The sequence below is a fragment of the Ambystoma mexicanum genome, chromosome 12, assembly GCF_040938575.1.
Source record: "Ambystoma mexicanum isolate Mex_15411 chromosome 12, UKY_AmexF1_1, whole genome shotgun sequence".
In the NCBI taxonomy this organism is placed as follows: Eukaryota; Metazoa; Chordata; class Amphibia; order Caudata; family Ambystomatidae; genus Ambystoma; species Ambystoma mexicanum.
The window spans coordinates 449,627,316-449,640,170 of NC_090936.1; the positions used below are offsets into that span (position 1 = coordinate 449,627,316).

The 12,855-nt window shown below is 49.0% G+C and overlaps 1 protein-coding gene across 2 annotated transcripts in view; it reads left to right on the plus strand.

The window, feature by feature from the left end:
* The window catches only part of BCL2L13 (BCL2 like 13), a 624,222-nt gene that overhangs the window by 122,201 nt on the left and 489,166 nt on the right, over positions 1–12,855 (plus strand). For both annotated transcript variants that reach the window (XM_069628661.1, XM_069628662.1), the window contains one exon: positions 9,329–9,503. In XM_069628661.1, coding sequence (XP_069484762.1) covers positions 9,383–9,503 — 121 coding nt within the window. In that variant the 5' untranslated portion in view covers positions 9,329–9,382. The remainder of the gene's footprint in view (positions 1–9,328; positions 9,504–12,855) is intronic.

Consider the following 12,855-nt stretch of genomic DNA (forward strand, 5'->3'; position numbering starts at 1 on the left):
AGTGGATTAATTCAATTTCAAATAAGCTGGTGCAGCTGTTTTGTTGGTGTGTATGAATTACATTTATTTCCAAATTTCTTTTTATATCTGCTTTAACTTGCAAAACCTAACGGGAGGAGCCCCATACAGCTGTGTAGTTAACTGAACTGGGCACATATCATTCTCACTTTGGGGCCCATCTGGTAGTCATCTAATACCAGGTAGGGGTGTGGAGTGTGGGGTGTGGGGGGGAGAATTACACAAGTAATATCTGTATAGGTGGCAACCACTTTTCTGGCCCTCTCAACCCAGCGGACAGCCTTTGCTCGGCCAAAGGACACATCATGAAAATCCACCATACCTCATGCATCTCCTAATGCATGATATTGTCCGAACCCAGACCCATTTCTAGTCTGTCAGGCAGAATTAAGACTCGGTTCTCCGGGAAAGGTCTGTGTCACTGGCTCAGACCTAGGCAACGATTTAGGAAATCCACCATGATAAAAATGTATAGTTCTCTGGAGAAATCACTTTCTAGACCCTGTGTGGATGAGTGAGCACAACCCGTGGGTGCCTGGTACATAGTTTGAGGCTATTATATTTCGCACATGTCGGAGACAAGTCTCGATAGTATAGATGAAATCGACTGTTCCCCCATCCCTCGGCCTTCGACTGATTCCTACCTTAGAGTACCCTTTCAATATGGTATAACATATCCTGTGGGTAAACAAAGTGATTAACAGAACCCCAGACAGCTGTGATGCAAAATCTTGGTGTATTGTGGGCCATGTAGGGTTAAGATTCTCGATCCATAAAAAAGATCGCTACCCCTGGCCTCCTTCACTACACTTGCATACAGCAACCCTGTTGCCCACAATAAGATGTCTGCCACGTCTTCAACCCGACAGATCTGCAGGTGATACTTGCCCCTCCACAATAGCACCAGGCTCATGGTGAAGTCAGTGGGAGAGCCGCTGCTCTCCGTGTGGGCCCATGTCTCTTTCAGTCATCTCCCTTCTTTTGTGCTGCCGATGGCCCCTTCTTGGAGCAAGGATGGCACCTCAGTGCGTGAATTCCGCCCATGTGCTTGCACCGTCCCACCAACACTGCTGGCTCCTGCTCCCCTTACGTGGCGACAGCCTTACCTCGGTTGCCGTACGCTACCTATACATGTATAGGAGGGTCACTGGTCCATATATGTCGCTGGTGTAAGTTATCAGTGATGGGGGGGTATGCAGGCTCGGATGAGATGTTCTGCGTCACCGCCATCTTGGACATCTATGAATACAATTTGAATTGGAATTGGCATATGAATGAGAAGAACAAAGGTATTGGTTAAAAATAAGCAGGTTTTATTGGTGAACCTTGGGGAAGGCAGGTGGGGTGAGATCAGAGGTGAACAAGGAAAATATCATCCAATATGATGCTTTAGCCAGCGAGAAAAAGGAGTGAAGGAATACTTGGATTAGCCAGTGATATGTTGAGCCCAACAGCTTACAAAACAACCCTGGTTCTGTGACCAGCATTAGACAGAAATCTGCCCCCTAATTTTGTATTCCTTTGGTGTAGGTTGGTTCCAGCTCTTTTAATCAATATTTTTTATTAATAGGGTGATTGTTAAATGGCTCTGCTAAATTGTATGCTGGCTTTCATTAACAAGGGTAGCATAATGAAATATTTCAATGTTAAGAGGCATTCCCTGTTGAAGATAACAATGTATTAATGCTGCTGAAGATGTTCGTGGATATACAAGACCTAAGTTTTGGTAAACTTCCAGATGTTCTAGCAGTTAATATTAGAATAGGCAGCCTGTATCAAATGGATGTAGACAATACAGCGGTTATACTGCTAGATGCGTTGTGCTTCTTAGGGACATCTTTGTAATAATTTTTATTTTTTATTTTTTACTGTGAATAGGGTTCAATGTTAAAGTTGTCGTTGAGTTTTGAAATCTAAATAATGGACTTACTAGTTTTTGGCCTGACAAGACTTTGTACAAAAATACATTTTTGGAGCGTGGCATGTGTAGAAATGTGATCAGCATATAAATGTTTGTTTACCTAAAAATAGGGTGCATTAAGGTTTAAAGGCTTCATTTACATCACTTAATCAATGGATATGTTGGACTTCTTACCTTTGAAATCTGAGCTCTTGTCATGCCTCTGAAAGAGTTGTTTTTCCTAGTAGCATAAAGTAAATGGTCTTTTTGCAACATTCTTGTTGGTGTAAAGGGCTACTGTCACACCAATATGAACAAGGTCAGATTCTAACGCAGGGTTAGAACAGTCGAGAGATTTGTAGCTGGTGGTGGGTCAGTGGAAAAGGATGAAAGGCTCATGCTTTCAAGTCATTTTGGTCTTCATGGATTGCAATTGTGCAATTAATTGTGCAATCAATTGTGATAGATTTGAGGATGCGAGAAATTAATAGTGTGTTGAGGGTATAGGCATGACTGCCTAGACAAACTGTATACCCTAAAACCGGGGTCTGCAACCTGCAGCTCTCCAGATGTTCTGCACTGCAACTCCCATTGACTATGTTGGCTTGGGCTGATGGAAGTTTTAGTCCCAAACAGCTGGAGAGTGTAAGATTTTGGACACATGCCATTTAAGAATTCTGACTCCAGGGCATGTACCCCAGTGTATTGGTAATTGGAAATGTATGTTAATATTCTGCTCAAAGCAGGGTTTTAAATTTGAGGAAAAGTGGTACACGGTTAGCAACCAGATGTTATAGTGTCCTAAAATGAGACTGATTTCGAGGGGATTGGGTCCTCAGACGTATTCCATATCTGACAGGTAATGACCACAGCTGTGCTGCTTCTGAAAATCTTTGGCTCCTGCGTCGATGCGCCGTCCCCGAGGACCTCCTCCGACGGCCGACGTCGCCTGATGTGATAAGTAGGACGCACAACGCCCATAGCCTCAGTTCCGTTTTTTCCGCGAACGTGTTCGCTTCGTGAATCTCGGTACGCCTCGACTCGGAGCTGCTGTTTTCTATTCTCGGTTCGTTGAACCTGTTCGCTTTGTGGTGAAGTCATGTTCGTGGCGATGTCTTTCTCGTCTTCAACCCCGCGTCCGGGCTTCAAGAACTGCGGGGACTGTGGGTCCAAGATGTCAGTCACGGACTCGCACGACGCCTGCCTCTGGTGCCTCGGGGAGGCCCCCGATACAGACGACTGTGTCGACTGCCAGTCCCTCACTGCTAAGGCCTTGCGGGAACGCAAGAAGAAGCTGTCGGTAGGCCGGGTGTCTAAGCCCCGGAAGTCGAGGTCTGCGGGGCTTTCGACCGATGACTCAAGGGGTGACTCTCTGCGTTATTGTCGGAAGTCTGGTTCGTCTCCTTCCAGGAGTCGGTCTCGCCACTCCTCCGCCTCTTCTAGGCATTCCAGGAAGTGCCGGCATAGGTCGCCTTCCCCGTCCTCTTCCGAGGACTACGGCCGTCGGCAGGTCGCTTATCCCTCCATGCAAGCGACCCCGGAGGAATGGGCTTCCTTCGGGAAGCAGATGCTAGCGATTCTGGAATCGCAGGGCACCGGTCCGTCCGCGCCTCCGAGTGGGGTCGGTCGGCACCGGTCGAGAGACACCGCCCGTGCGCCTTCGGGCTCGGGTGGTCGGCACGGCTCGCGGGAGAGGTCCCGCTCGGACAAGGGTAGCCGTTCTCGCCATGCCCGTTCCAGGTCCCGGTCCTCGACGCGCTCGAGACCGCGTGATCCTGTGCCGTCTTCGAAGAAGACGTCGACGCCTGTGGCGCCGAGGTAGTAGACTATTTCTCTCGAGGCTCCGCCTCCGAGGGGGTCGTCGACGCTGTCGGCGCCCAGGTTGTTGAGAAACACGCTCGGAGCTCCAGCTGGCGGCGCTGCAGCTGACGTCAACACCGATTCGCTCGACGTCAGCGCCTTTTCTGTCGATGCCGGCACCGACTCGTTCGGCGCCCTCGACGTCTTTTGAGGCGGTGGTGTCGGAGGGGCCCCGAGGCACGGGGTTTGCCCCTAGAAAGGCTATGGCTAAGGTCCGGCACTGCTTTGGTCCGCAGAGGTCTTCCTCTCCCTGCCTGGAGTACATTGCAGAGGGTGATGAAGGCTCTGATGGCGGCCTGGTTCCGGTTACGGTTCCAGATGACCTTATCTCGGGCCATAGCCAGTTTGATGACCTGAGGCAGTCGCTGCATGATGTCAGTGGACTGGACACCTCTCCGGAGGTGGAGTTTTGTCGGCCGGAGCCTGGCACTCATGCCGATTCTTCATATCAGTGCCTTATGTCTCGGGTTACCGAGTACTTGGGTTGGTCAGCTCCCCCAGGGGAGTTTGTTCAGGATGATCTCACGGACATCCTTGATCTCGGTCCACCCACTGACCTGGTTTTGCCTTTTCATATGGCTCTGCAGAGAAGGGTGGCGGCGGCTTGGACTGCTCCGGAGAGTCTCCCGGCAGTGGGCAAGTCTTTGTCGCGAAAATACCATCCAGCCAGTAGCGACCCCTGCTACTTGTCTAGGCACCCCACTCCGGAGAGTTTGGTGGGGCAGACGGCTACAGCCCCGGCAAAGCAGGCGTCGTATCCTACCATCCCTCCAGATAGGGACGACAAACATTTTGACGGCTGGGCGAAGAAAGTGTTTTCTTCGGAGGGTATGGCACTTCAGGCGGCCAACTCCATATGTGCCTTGTCTCGTTTCACACACACTCTGTGGAACTGTGTTGCATTAGCGGCTGATCATATTCCCGAAGGGGACGAACGGGATGGTTTCCTTGCTATGGTTCAGGATGGCAAGGATGCTATGTGTGAGGCCGTCAGTCGGGTTTGGCCTTGGCGGATTGTGTCATCCGGTCCATGGCGGCGAGCACCGTTATGCGCAGGTTTGCGTGGTTGCGGAAGTCTGGGTTCGCTCCTGATGTGCAGTCCCGGCTCCTCAAAATGCCTTTTGACGGTGAACACCTTTTTGGCAGCAAGGCTAACGAGAGCCTTGAGAGGTTGCAGACCTCCAAAGCTGCAGCAAAGTCGTTGGGCGCTGCAGTTCGCCAACCTCTGACTTTTCGTCCTAGGGGACACCAATGGAGGGGTGGTTCCTTTCGCTATTACTCGTCCTTGAGTAAAGCGAGGGAAGCTAGCAGTCAAAGAGGCCATCGTAAGAGTACTAGAGGTGGAAACAAAGGTACTCGAGGTGCCAAGGCCGCTCGGGCTGTTGCCTCTTTGCCCTCAGGCAACGCCGCAGCCGCTACCACTCAGTCATGAGGCCAGGTCCCATGGTTCGCCGGTTGGGGGAAGGCTGGCGCAGTATCTTGTAGAGTGGCATGCCATTACTTCGGATGTGTGGGTTCTGGCGATCATAATCCACGGCTACTGTCTTCCTTTTCGGCAGAGGCCTCACGACAATCCACCAGGGAACCTCTCTTTGAAGTGACCGGATCCGCTCCTTGCGCAGGAAATTCAAGCCCTGCTGGAGAAAGGCGCCATAGAACTGGTGCCTGTAGCGGAGAGGAACAAGGGATGGTATTCCCCTTATTTTTTGATTTCAAAGAAAGACTGGGGATTGAGACCCATCATGGACTTGCGCGGTTTGAACAAACTCCTCAGGAAGGACCAGTTCAAGATGGTGACTCTTTCTCAAGTCCTCCAGGCCCTTCAACTTCAGGACTGGTTGGTGTCTCTCGACCGCAAGGATGCTTACTTCCATGTGCCGATCCATCCCAAGCACAAGAAGTACCTGAGGTTCGCGGTTGGCGACTCGGGTCCTGCCGTTCGGATTGACCTCCGCCCCAAGGGTTTTCACCAAGCTCATGGTGGTGGTGGCAGCGCATCTCAGGAAAGGGGGGGGATTCACGTCTACCCCTACCTGGACGGTTGGTTGATCCGGGGGAGCTCTCCCGAGCAGGCTTGGATCATCTGTCCGTCACCTGCCACTCCCTTCACAGGCTGGGCTTCTCCCTCAATTTAAAGAAGTCCCATTTGACACCAACGCAGCGGCTCCAGCACATCGGAGCAGTGCTCGACACGTTCTTGGGGCAGTTTTCCTCCTCAGGTGAGGGCTCTTCACATTCAGCAGATGGTGCACAAGTTTCAGTTTGCCCAGAATCTCCCAGCGTCCGAGTTCTTGAGACTGCTCGGCCTCATGGCATCCTGCATTCTTCTGGTGCCAGAGGCTCGTCTGCGGATGAGATCTTTGCAGTGGGCACTCAAGCTCCAGTGGTCTCAGTCCTCCGGCAGGCTGTCGGACCCTGTTCAGGTGCCGCCCTCGGTAGCCCGGGACCTTCTGTGGTGGGCCGTCGAGGGCAATCTGATCAAGGGGGCCCCATTTTGGCTGCCCTGGCCGGAGGTGACGATCGTGACAGATGCATCCCTCACGGGATGGGGAGCTCATGCCAACAAGTTGACAGTCAGCGGTCGTTGGTCTCTGTCGGAGTCCAGACTCCATATCAATCTGTTGGAGCTGAGGGCCGTCAGGCTAGCCCTGAAGGCTTTTCTGCCGACTGTGCACGGAAAGAGTGTCCGGATTCTAACGGACAACACGGTGGCCATGCACTACCTCAACAAAAAGGGGGGGGGAGAGGCAGGGTCACTTCCACTGTGCAAGGAAGCGATGCAGCTCGAATTCTGGGCCATCCAGTAGGAAGTTTCGATCTCGGCTGTTCATCTGGCCGGAGACGACAACGAGACGGCGGACGCTCTGAGCAGGCAGAGCTCGATCTCTCACGAGTGAGAACTGGCTCAGGAGATTCTCTTGGAGATCTTTGCCCTTTGGGGGACCCCTCAAGTGGATCTCTTCGCCTCCAGTGTCAACCGGAAGTGCGAAAAGTTTTGCTCGCGGGAATTTCCTCCAAAAGTAGCCTTAGGAGACGCTTTCGTAGTGGATTGGTCATTCCCACTGCTGTACGCGTTTCCTCCAGACCCCGTCATCCCGCAAGTGCTGCGGAGGTTATGGAGGCTCGGTTCCCAGATGATCCTCATTGCTCTGGCGTGGGCCCGGAGGACGTGGTACCCGGACCTTCTAGACTTGTCCATCTGCCCTCCACGTCGTCTTCCCTACGATCTGCTCTCACGGGAAGGGGGTCAGGTTCTCCATCCAGAGGTCAGATCCCTCAATCTTCACGCTTGGCTTCTGAAAGATTGAGGTATAAGGATTGGGACCTCCCTGAAGACGTGATGGAGGTGTTGCTCTCGGCCAGGCGGCCGGCAACAAAGTCTCTGTACCGTTGCCGTTGGAGAAAGTTCTGCGACTGGTGCAGAGTTCAGAATGTGGATCCTTCTGAATGTGACATTCCCATGGTTCTGTCTTTTTTGCTTTCTTTGGCCCACAGGGGCTTGCAAGTGGGGAACATTAAAGGTTACCTGGCGGCGCTGTCCATATTTAAGCGCTCGTCTGAAGAGTGTTCCTATTTTAAAATTCCTTTAATTTCGCAGTTTTTGGTGCCAGGTTGGGATTTGAACCTTGTTCTTAAGTTTGTTATGGGTGCTCCGTTTGAGCCTTTACATTCTTGCCCTTTGAGGCTGTTGACTCTGAAAACTGTGTTTTTGGTTGCGGTTACTTCTGCTCGCAGAGTGAGTGAGTTACAGGCACTTTCAGTTAAGCCACCCTTCACTATGTTCCATAAGGACAGGGTAGTCCTTAGAGTTTGTCCTTCTTTTCTTCCGAAGGTGGTTTCGGAATTTCATTTGAGCCAGAAGGTTGTTCTTCCGGCGTTCTATCCTCCTCCACATCCTGGTAAGGAAGAGGAGAGGCTCCATAGGCTGGATCCTAGGAGAGCATTGAGCTTTTATATCTCGTGCATGTCCCGGGTCAGAGTGGACGATCAACTTTTCATTGGTTACGCTGGAAAGCGTTTGGGACAAGCTGTGACGAAACAGACTGTCTTGTTGGATTATTTTAGCTATCTCAGAGTGTTACCGCTTGGCGGGTAAGGACCCTCCGGCTGGCTTGCGGGCCCATTCTACCAGAGGAGTGGCTGCGTCTACTGCCCTGCAGAGGGGAGTTCCTATTCATCACATCTGTGATGTAGCCACCTGGGCTTCTGTACATACTTTTGTACGTCACTATTCCCTTGATTCCATCAGAGGGCAAGATCTGGTTTTTGGCAAGGCAGTTCTCTATTCCGCAATTTGATTGGGCATGCTAAATTTGTATTCTAAATTCTTTCCCACCTCCTTGCTTGGTACTGCTTTGGGAGTCTGTCATAGATATGGAATACGTCGGAGGACCCAATCCCCTCGAAGAACAAGTTACTTTCTTACCTGGTAACGTTCTTTCGATGGGATGGTCGGACGACGTATTCCATATCGCTCCCTCCCTGCCTTCCCCGCTGCAGAATTTCTTTTACGATTGCAGCTTGCATTCCGCGAGGCCTTGTGTGTCTGACTGGCAGAAAACTGGTGGCACACGTTCTGGGAAAAAACTATAACTGAGGCTATGGGCGTCGTGCGTCCTACTTATCACATCGGGTGACGTCGGCCGTCGGAGGAGGTCCTCGGGGACGGCGCATCGATGCGGGACGCAGACGCCAAAGATTTTCTGAAGCATCACAGCTGTGGACATTACCTGCCATAGATATGGAATACGTCGTCGGACCATCCCATCGAAAGAACGTAACCAGGTCAGAAAGTAACTTGTTCTTTAAGAGCAATAGTAAGATCTTTGTACCTTTTCTCTGGAAGTGTGGTACTACTTATAAAGTCTCTAGCGAAGAGATTACAAGCACATAAAGTGGGTGTTATTGCATTTCCAAGTGTAAAATGTTTGAGGGATCTAGTGACTCATAAATGGGTACAGATGGGGCAGGTTAGTAGCTGCAATGCTGCTACCGCCACCCAGAAAACATTTGAGCCAATGTACTAAATAACCATATCTTAACACTGTAAAAGCTGCGTAGTGAGGTATCCGTAAGCTACACTTCTGTTAGATATGAACAGCATTAGCAGCCTTTTAGGGATGTCTATCCTTTACATTTTAGTTGAAAACGGCAATAACTGGTTTAAACTTAACCCTAACAGAATAGCCGGAGATACGATGTACACTTTTAGCTGAAGGCATTTCAATGTATGCATGCAATGGTACAATGGAACCATGCCTAAAAATAAATTAATAAGGACATTTTAAATGAAACGCGATGATGAAGCCTGGCCTGGATAATTGCAGCCCAAATGAGAAGAACTATTGACTTCACTAGAAAGCACTGAAAAAGGTCAACAATTAAAGTGCCCGCTGGTGTTTCAACTGTGCAAAAGTGGCCTATGCAGCCTGGTGGTTGTTTACAGCACGTCTTTGTACTGAGAAAGTTTCGAGTGCTATTTCTTTTACTACTGGGCCACTGTTTTTTTTTTTTTTATTAACACAAGCCTCATTAATTTTTGTCTTCTAGTGGACCACTCTCTGCTGCTCCAGAACCCCTTGCCAACTGTAAACATTAACCTCAATGGCGACCTCTGCAGCTGTGCCTGTAGGATTTCACTACGAAACAAAGCATGTCATTCTCAGTTATCTAGGGCTGGCTTCTCAAGATAAGCCTGAAGAGCATCATCCCTCTTCCTCTCAAGGTAAGGCCATAAAATTAACACTTGCTTTTCAACAATATTGTATCCACATCCGAGTGTGGCGTTCCCCTTGCTCCAAATTTAATTGAAGGGAACACCTAGTACAAGTTGACATCAAACAATGTTTCCCCCTAGGTATTATGTCATTCATAAGTGCGCCAATGTGTCTGTTGCATGTTAATTATTCTGACAATGTATGATGGATGAGGAACAGAATTACACTCTAGGCGGTAATAATACAAGTCCATCGACTGCCTTGTAACATTATGTAGGAAAATAGTCATGTTGTGAACGCTCTTAAAATCTGTGCCTAATCTGCAAAGTAGTGAGGCCAATGCCACTTGCTGACATGTGTTGTCCCTTGCTGCTCCCCTCCTCCCCTGCTCTCCACCAAGCCAGTTTCACTGGTATGATGCCACAGTTGTGTTTCCTTACCAAGCCTGAAAGGTTGCATTTATGTGAGCTTCAATAGTGTATGGTTTACTGTTTTTCTCAACATACTCTTTAGTTTTCTCGCACCCAATTCCTGCTGCATTTGGCCTGATTGACGGTGTGTGAGAGAAGCATAGTTTCATATAATACATCCTGACAGGGTTTCCAGGCATTCATTTGAATGCTGGCAACCATTGTCAGGCTTCCAAATGGACATGTACATTTGTTGCAGGATGCAGTTAGTGCTTTTATTTTTAGAGTGAAGAGAAGTAGCTATTTCTCTATATGTCAGCGTTCTTGTAATTGTTGGACTCTAGCTGAGAAAGGAGTGCACCTAAGTTACTACTGGAAACGGAAATATAATAATCCGCTCCTGGTAGCCAAGCCAGCATGGAGATGAATGCAGACCAATGTAGGAGAAACTGTATACCCGTTTTTCCTCCACATGTCAGCTTCAGCAGTTTTTCTCTCATTGGTAAAAGCTTGCCAGATAAAAACTTGGTTAGCAATCTGCAGCAGACTTTCCTGTTCACAATTCTCCTTGATATGTCCCCCTCACCTTCCTGACCTTTCCAATTTAGGGAAGTTTAGTAGTTGGTCTGTAATTGTATTTGACTAGGATGACCCAGTAGAGGCATTTTCATACTCTATTTTAGAAGATGTTGCACAGTTCAATACACTCGTATCTACTCCCTCTCTTCAGGCGTCGACTTTCCTGCCATATGTTGCTTTCTAAGAAAAAAACCCTTGTTTAAAGGAAACAGGCCGATCTGTTTGTGAACTTCCTCTGATTAAAGGAGCAAGTGCAACACCTTTTCATTTTTTTGGATATAGCCTGGTTTGTGCTTCCCCCGACAGGCCTCCGTTGACCTCCAACGGCAAGGTGTTAGTCTGCGATACCTGCTTCTCAAACGTTTCCACTCTCCTGCTTGTTGAATATTTAGCACAAGCCTGGTTAATATGCTGTCTTCGGTGGTACCATAGAGCTATCCTCCAAAGTAGCTGCATTGGAAGATTTTCTCTGAGCCAGTGGAGTCTGCAGCTGTTCTTCAACTCTGTTCACATGCATTATTTTCCTGTACTGGATCCATCTCGGGACCTGGATCTCCGCTTGTGCCTATGTGCTGCTGGCTAGTGCGCTTTTCCACTTAGTGCGTTCTGTATCTCTCCCCTGTGATCGCTCAAGGTCTGACCGCAATCTTGCGCGGTTGGCGATATTGTAGTATTGGAGACTGGTTGGGGTGCTATCCTGTCACATTGGTTGCCTGCCTTTGCTGCAGTAATGGGAGCCAATAGCTACTTCTCTGGCAAAATGTATCGTTTAGTGGCAGTTGGAAATTCTGCAAATTCCTTTGATGTGGGAGTTTGGGCTGCACCGCCCCTTGCCTCTTTTCCACATGGTGCGGCTGGCCCATTTCTGCAGATGAGCTGTTGCCTTGGTCAGGTGGGGGCAGAGGTCTGAAGTGTGGTGGGTCATGGCAGACTATTCTTTGCTTAATATACCATATTGCTGCTTTTCACAGGCTTAGAGCACTTGAGGATGGCCCAGCGGTGGCTCACTATCGCTCGGAGTGCCCTCATTGAATGTCTGTTCTGCACACATTCTGCCTTTTCACTACCTGGTCCATCCTCCAATCCCATCTCCCACTTCTTGGTGCATTTCCTGGTACTCACAAGGAGGTTGGGCTAACGGACCCTTGCTTTGTGGGGCCATCATGTTTGCCTTTCCATAGTTTTAATGCTTTCAGTGTCCAGCTTTAAAGGCCTGAAATTTGGGGGCTTGAACTGCTTTTTATCTGCAGAGTGCGCTGGAGGCATGAGAAGTGTCTGACCGACATTTGACTTGTGTCCATTTGTATGGGGGCCCACTGACATTCCGTTGGTGCATGAAAGCCACTACGTTGCTGCTTGATGTTCTTTCTGGACCCGGTTCCCTGAGTACTGTTTATTTTTCGGGGGACTGCTCTGGAAGCACACTGTCTGCCACAGCCTACATCCTGTGTGATTACCTTCAGCTGTTTGTTGTTCTAACTGGAAGGAAGGTGGATAAGCTTCAGGCATGCCTGGACTTGGCCACAAGGTCTGCTTCTTTGACCCCTGACGGCCCATAATACAGCACAGCTATATGGACTCAACCTGGTGCTGGCGTTCAGGGCGAAAGTGTTCTTGGATAATAATAATTTTAACAACTTGGTCTTTAAAGAGGGCACTGTAAGGAAGTCATGGTATTAAACAGTAAGACAGACACAAGTGACCACAGTTCAAGGGTGTTTATTGAAATTCATTTGGGTTTGAAAAACGTGCACCTGATACTAAATCTAAAGATGGGTGCAAGCTTTGACCATCAAATAATAATAATAATAATAATAATAATAATAATAATGCAGTCCTAGTGATGTCTTGACAAAATAAAAGGGCCTATACTAAAAAAAACGTATTGCCAATCTTTACTTCACCATATAAATGGTGTGGGAAACAAAGCTATTTAAGATATGCTATGTCAGGACAGTTGAGCCGTTAGCTTCCCTTCCCCACGTTTTTAGCACGGGACAAGGCGGCACACTCTAGCTTAACACATACTCTGGCTTTTCTAGCACGAGGATGCAGTACAAAATCTTAGGAGCACGGCCGTCTGTGCCAAGTCTCTTTGCCATTCAAAGTCTCTTATTTCAGAGGGCCTGATGCAACAAACATTCAAAGTTCCTTTCTCTTCAGGATTCTCCTATGCACATCTTCTCTGGTGATTAACTGTTCACCCCTGGTCCCACTCCGCCAGGTTCAGACCCACTTTTACACAAAACCTTCAATTGGTCTCCCTCTGCCAGGCTCGGACCAAATTTATCTCACTTTTCAAACTTTCTTTAATATTTCAAAATCGAAAACTTTCAACTGTGCGCAGGAATTTGCTTGACCAGTCGCAGGA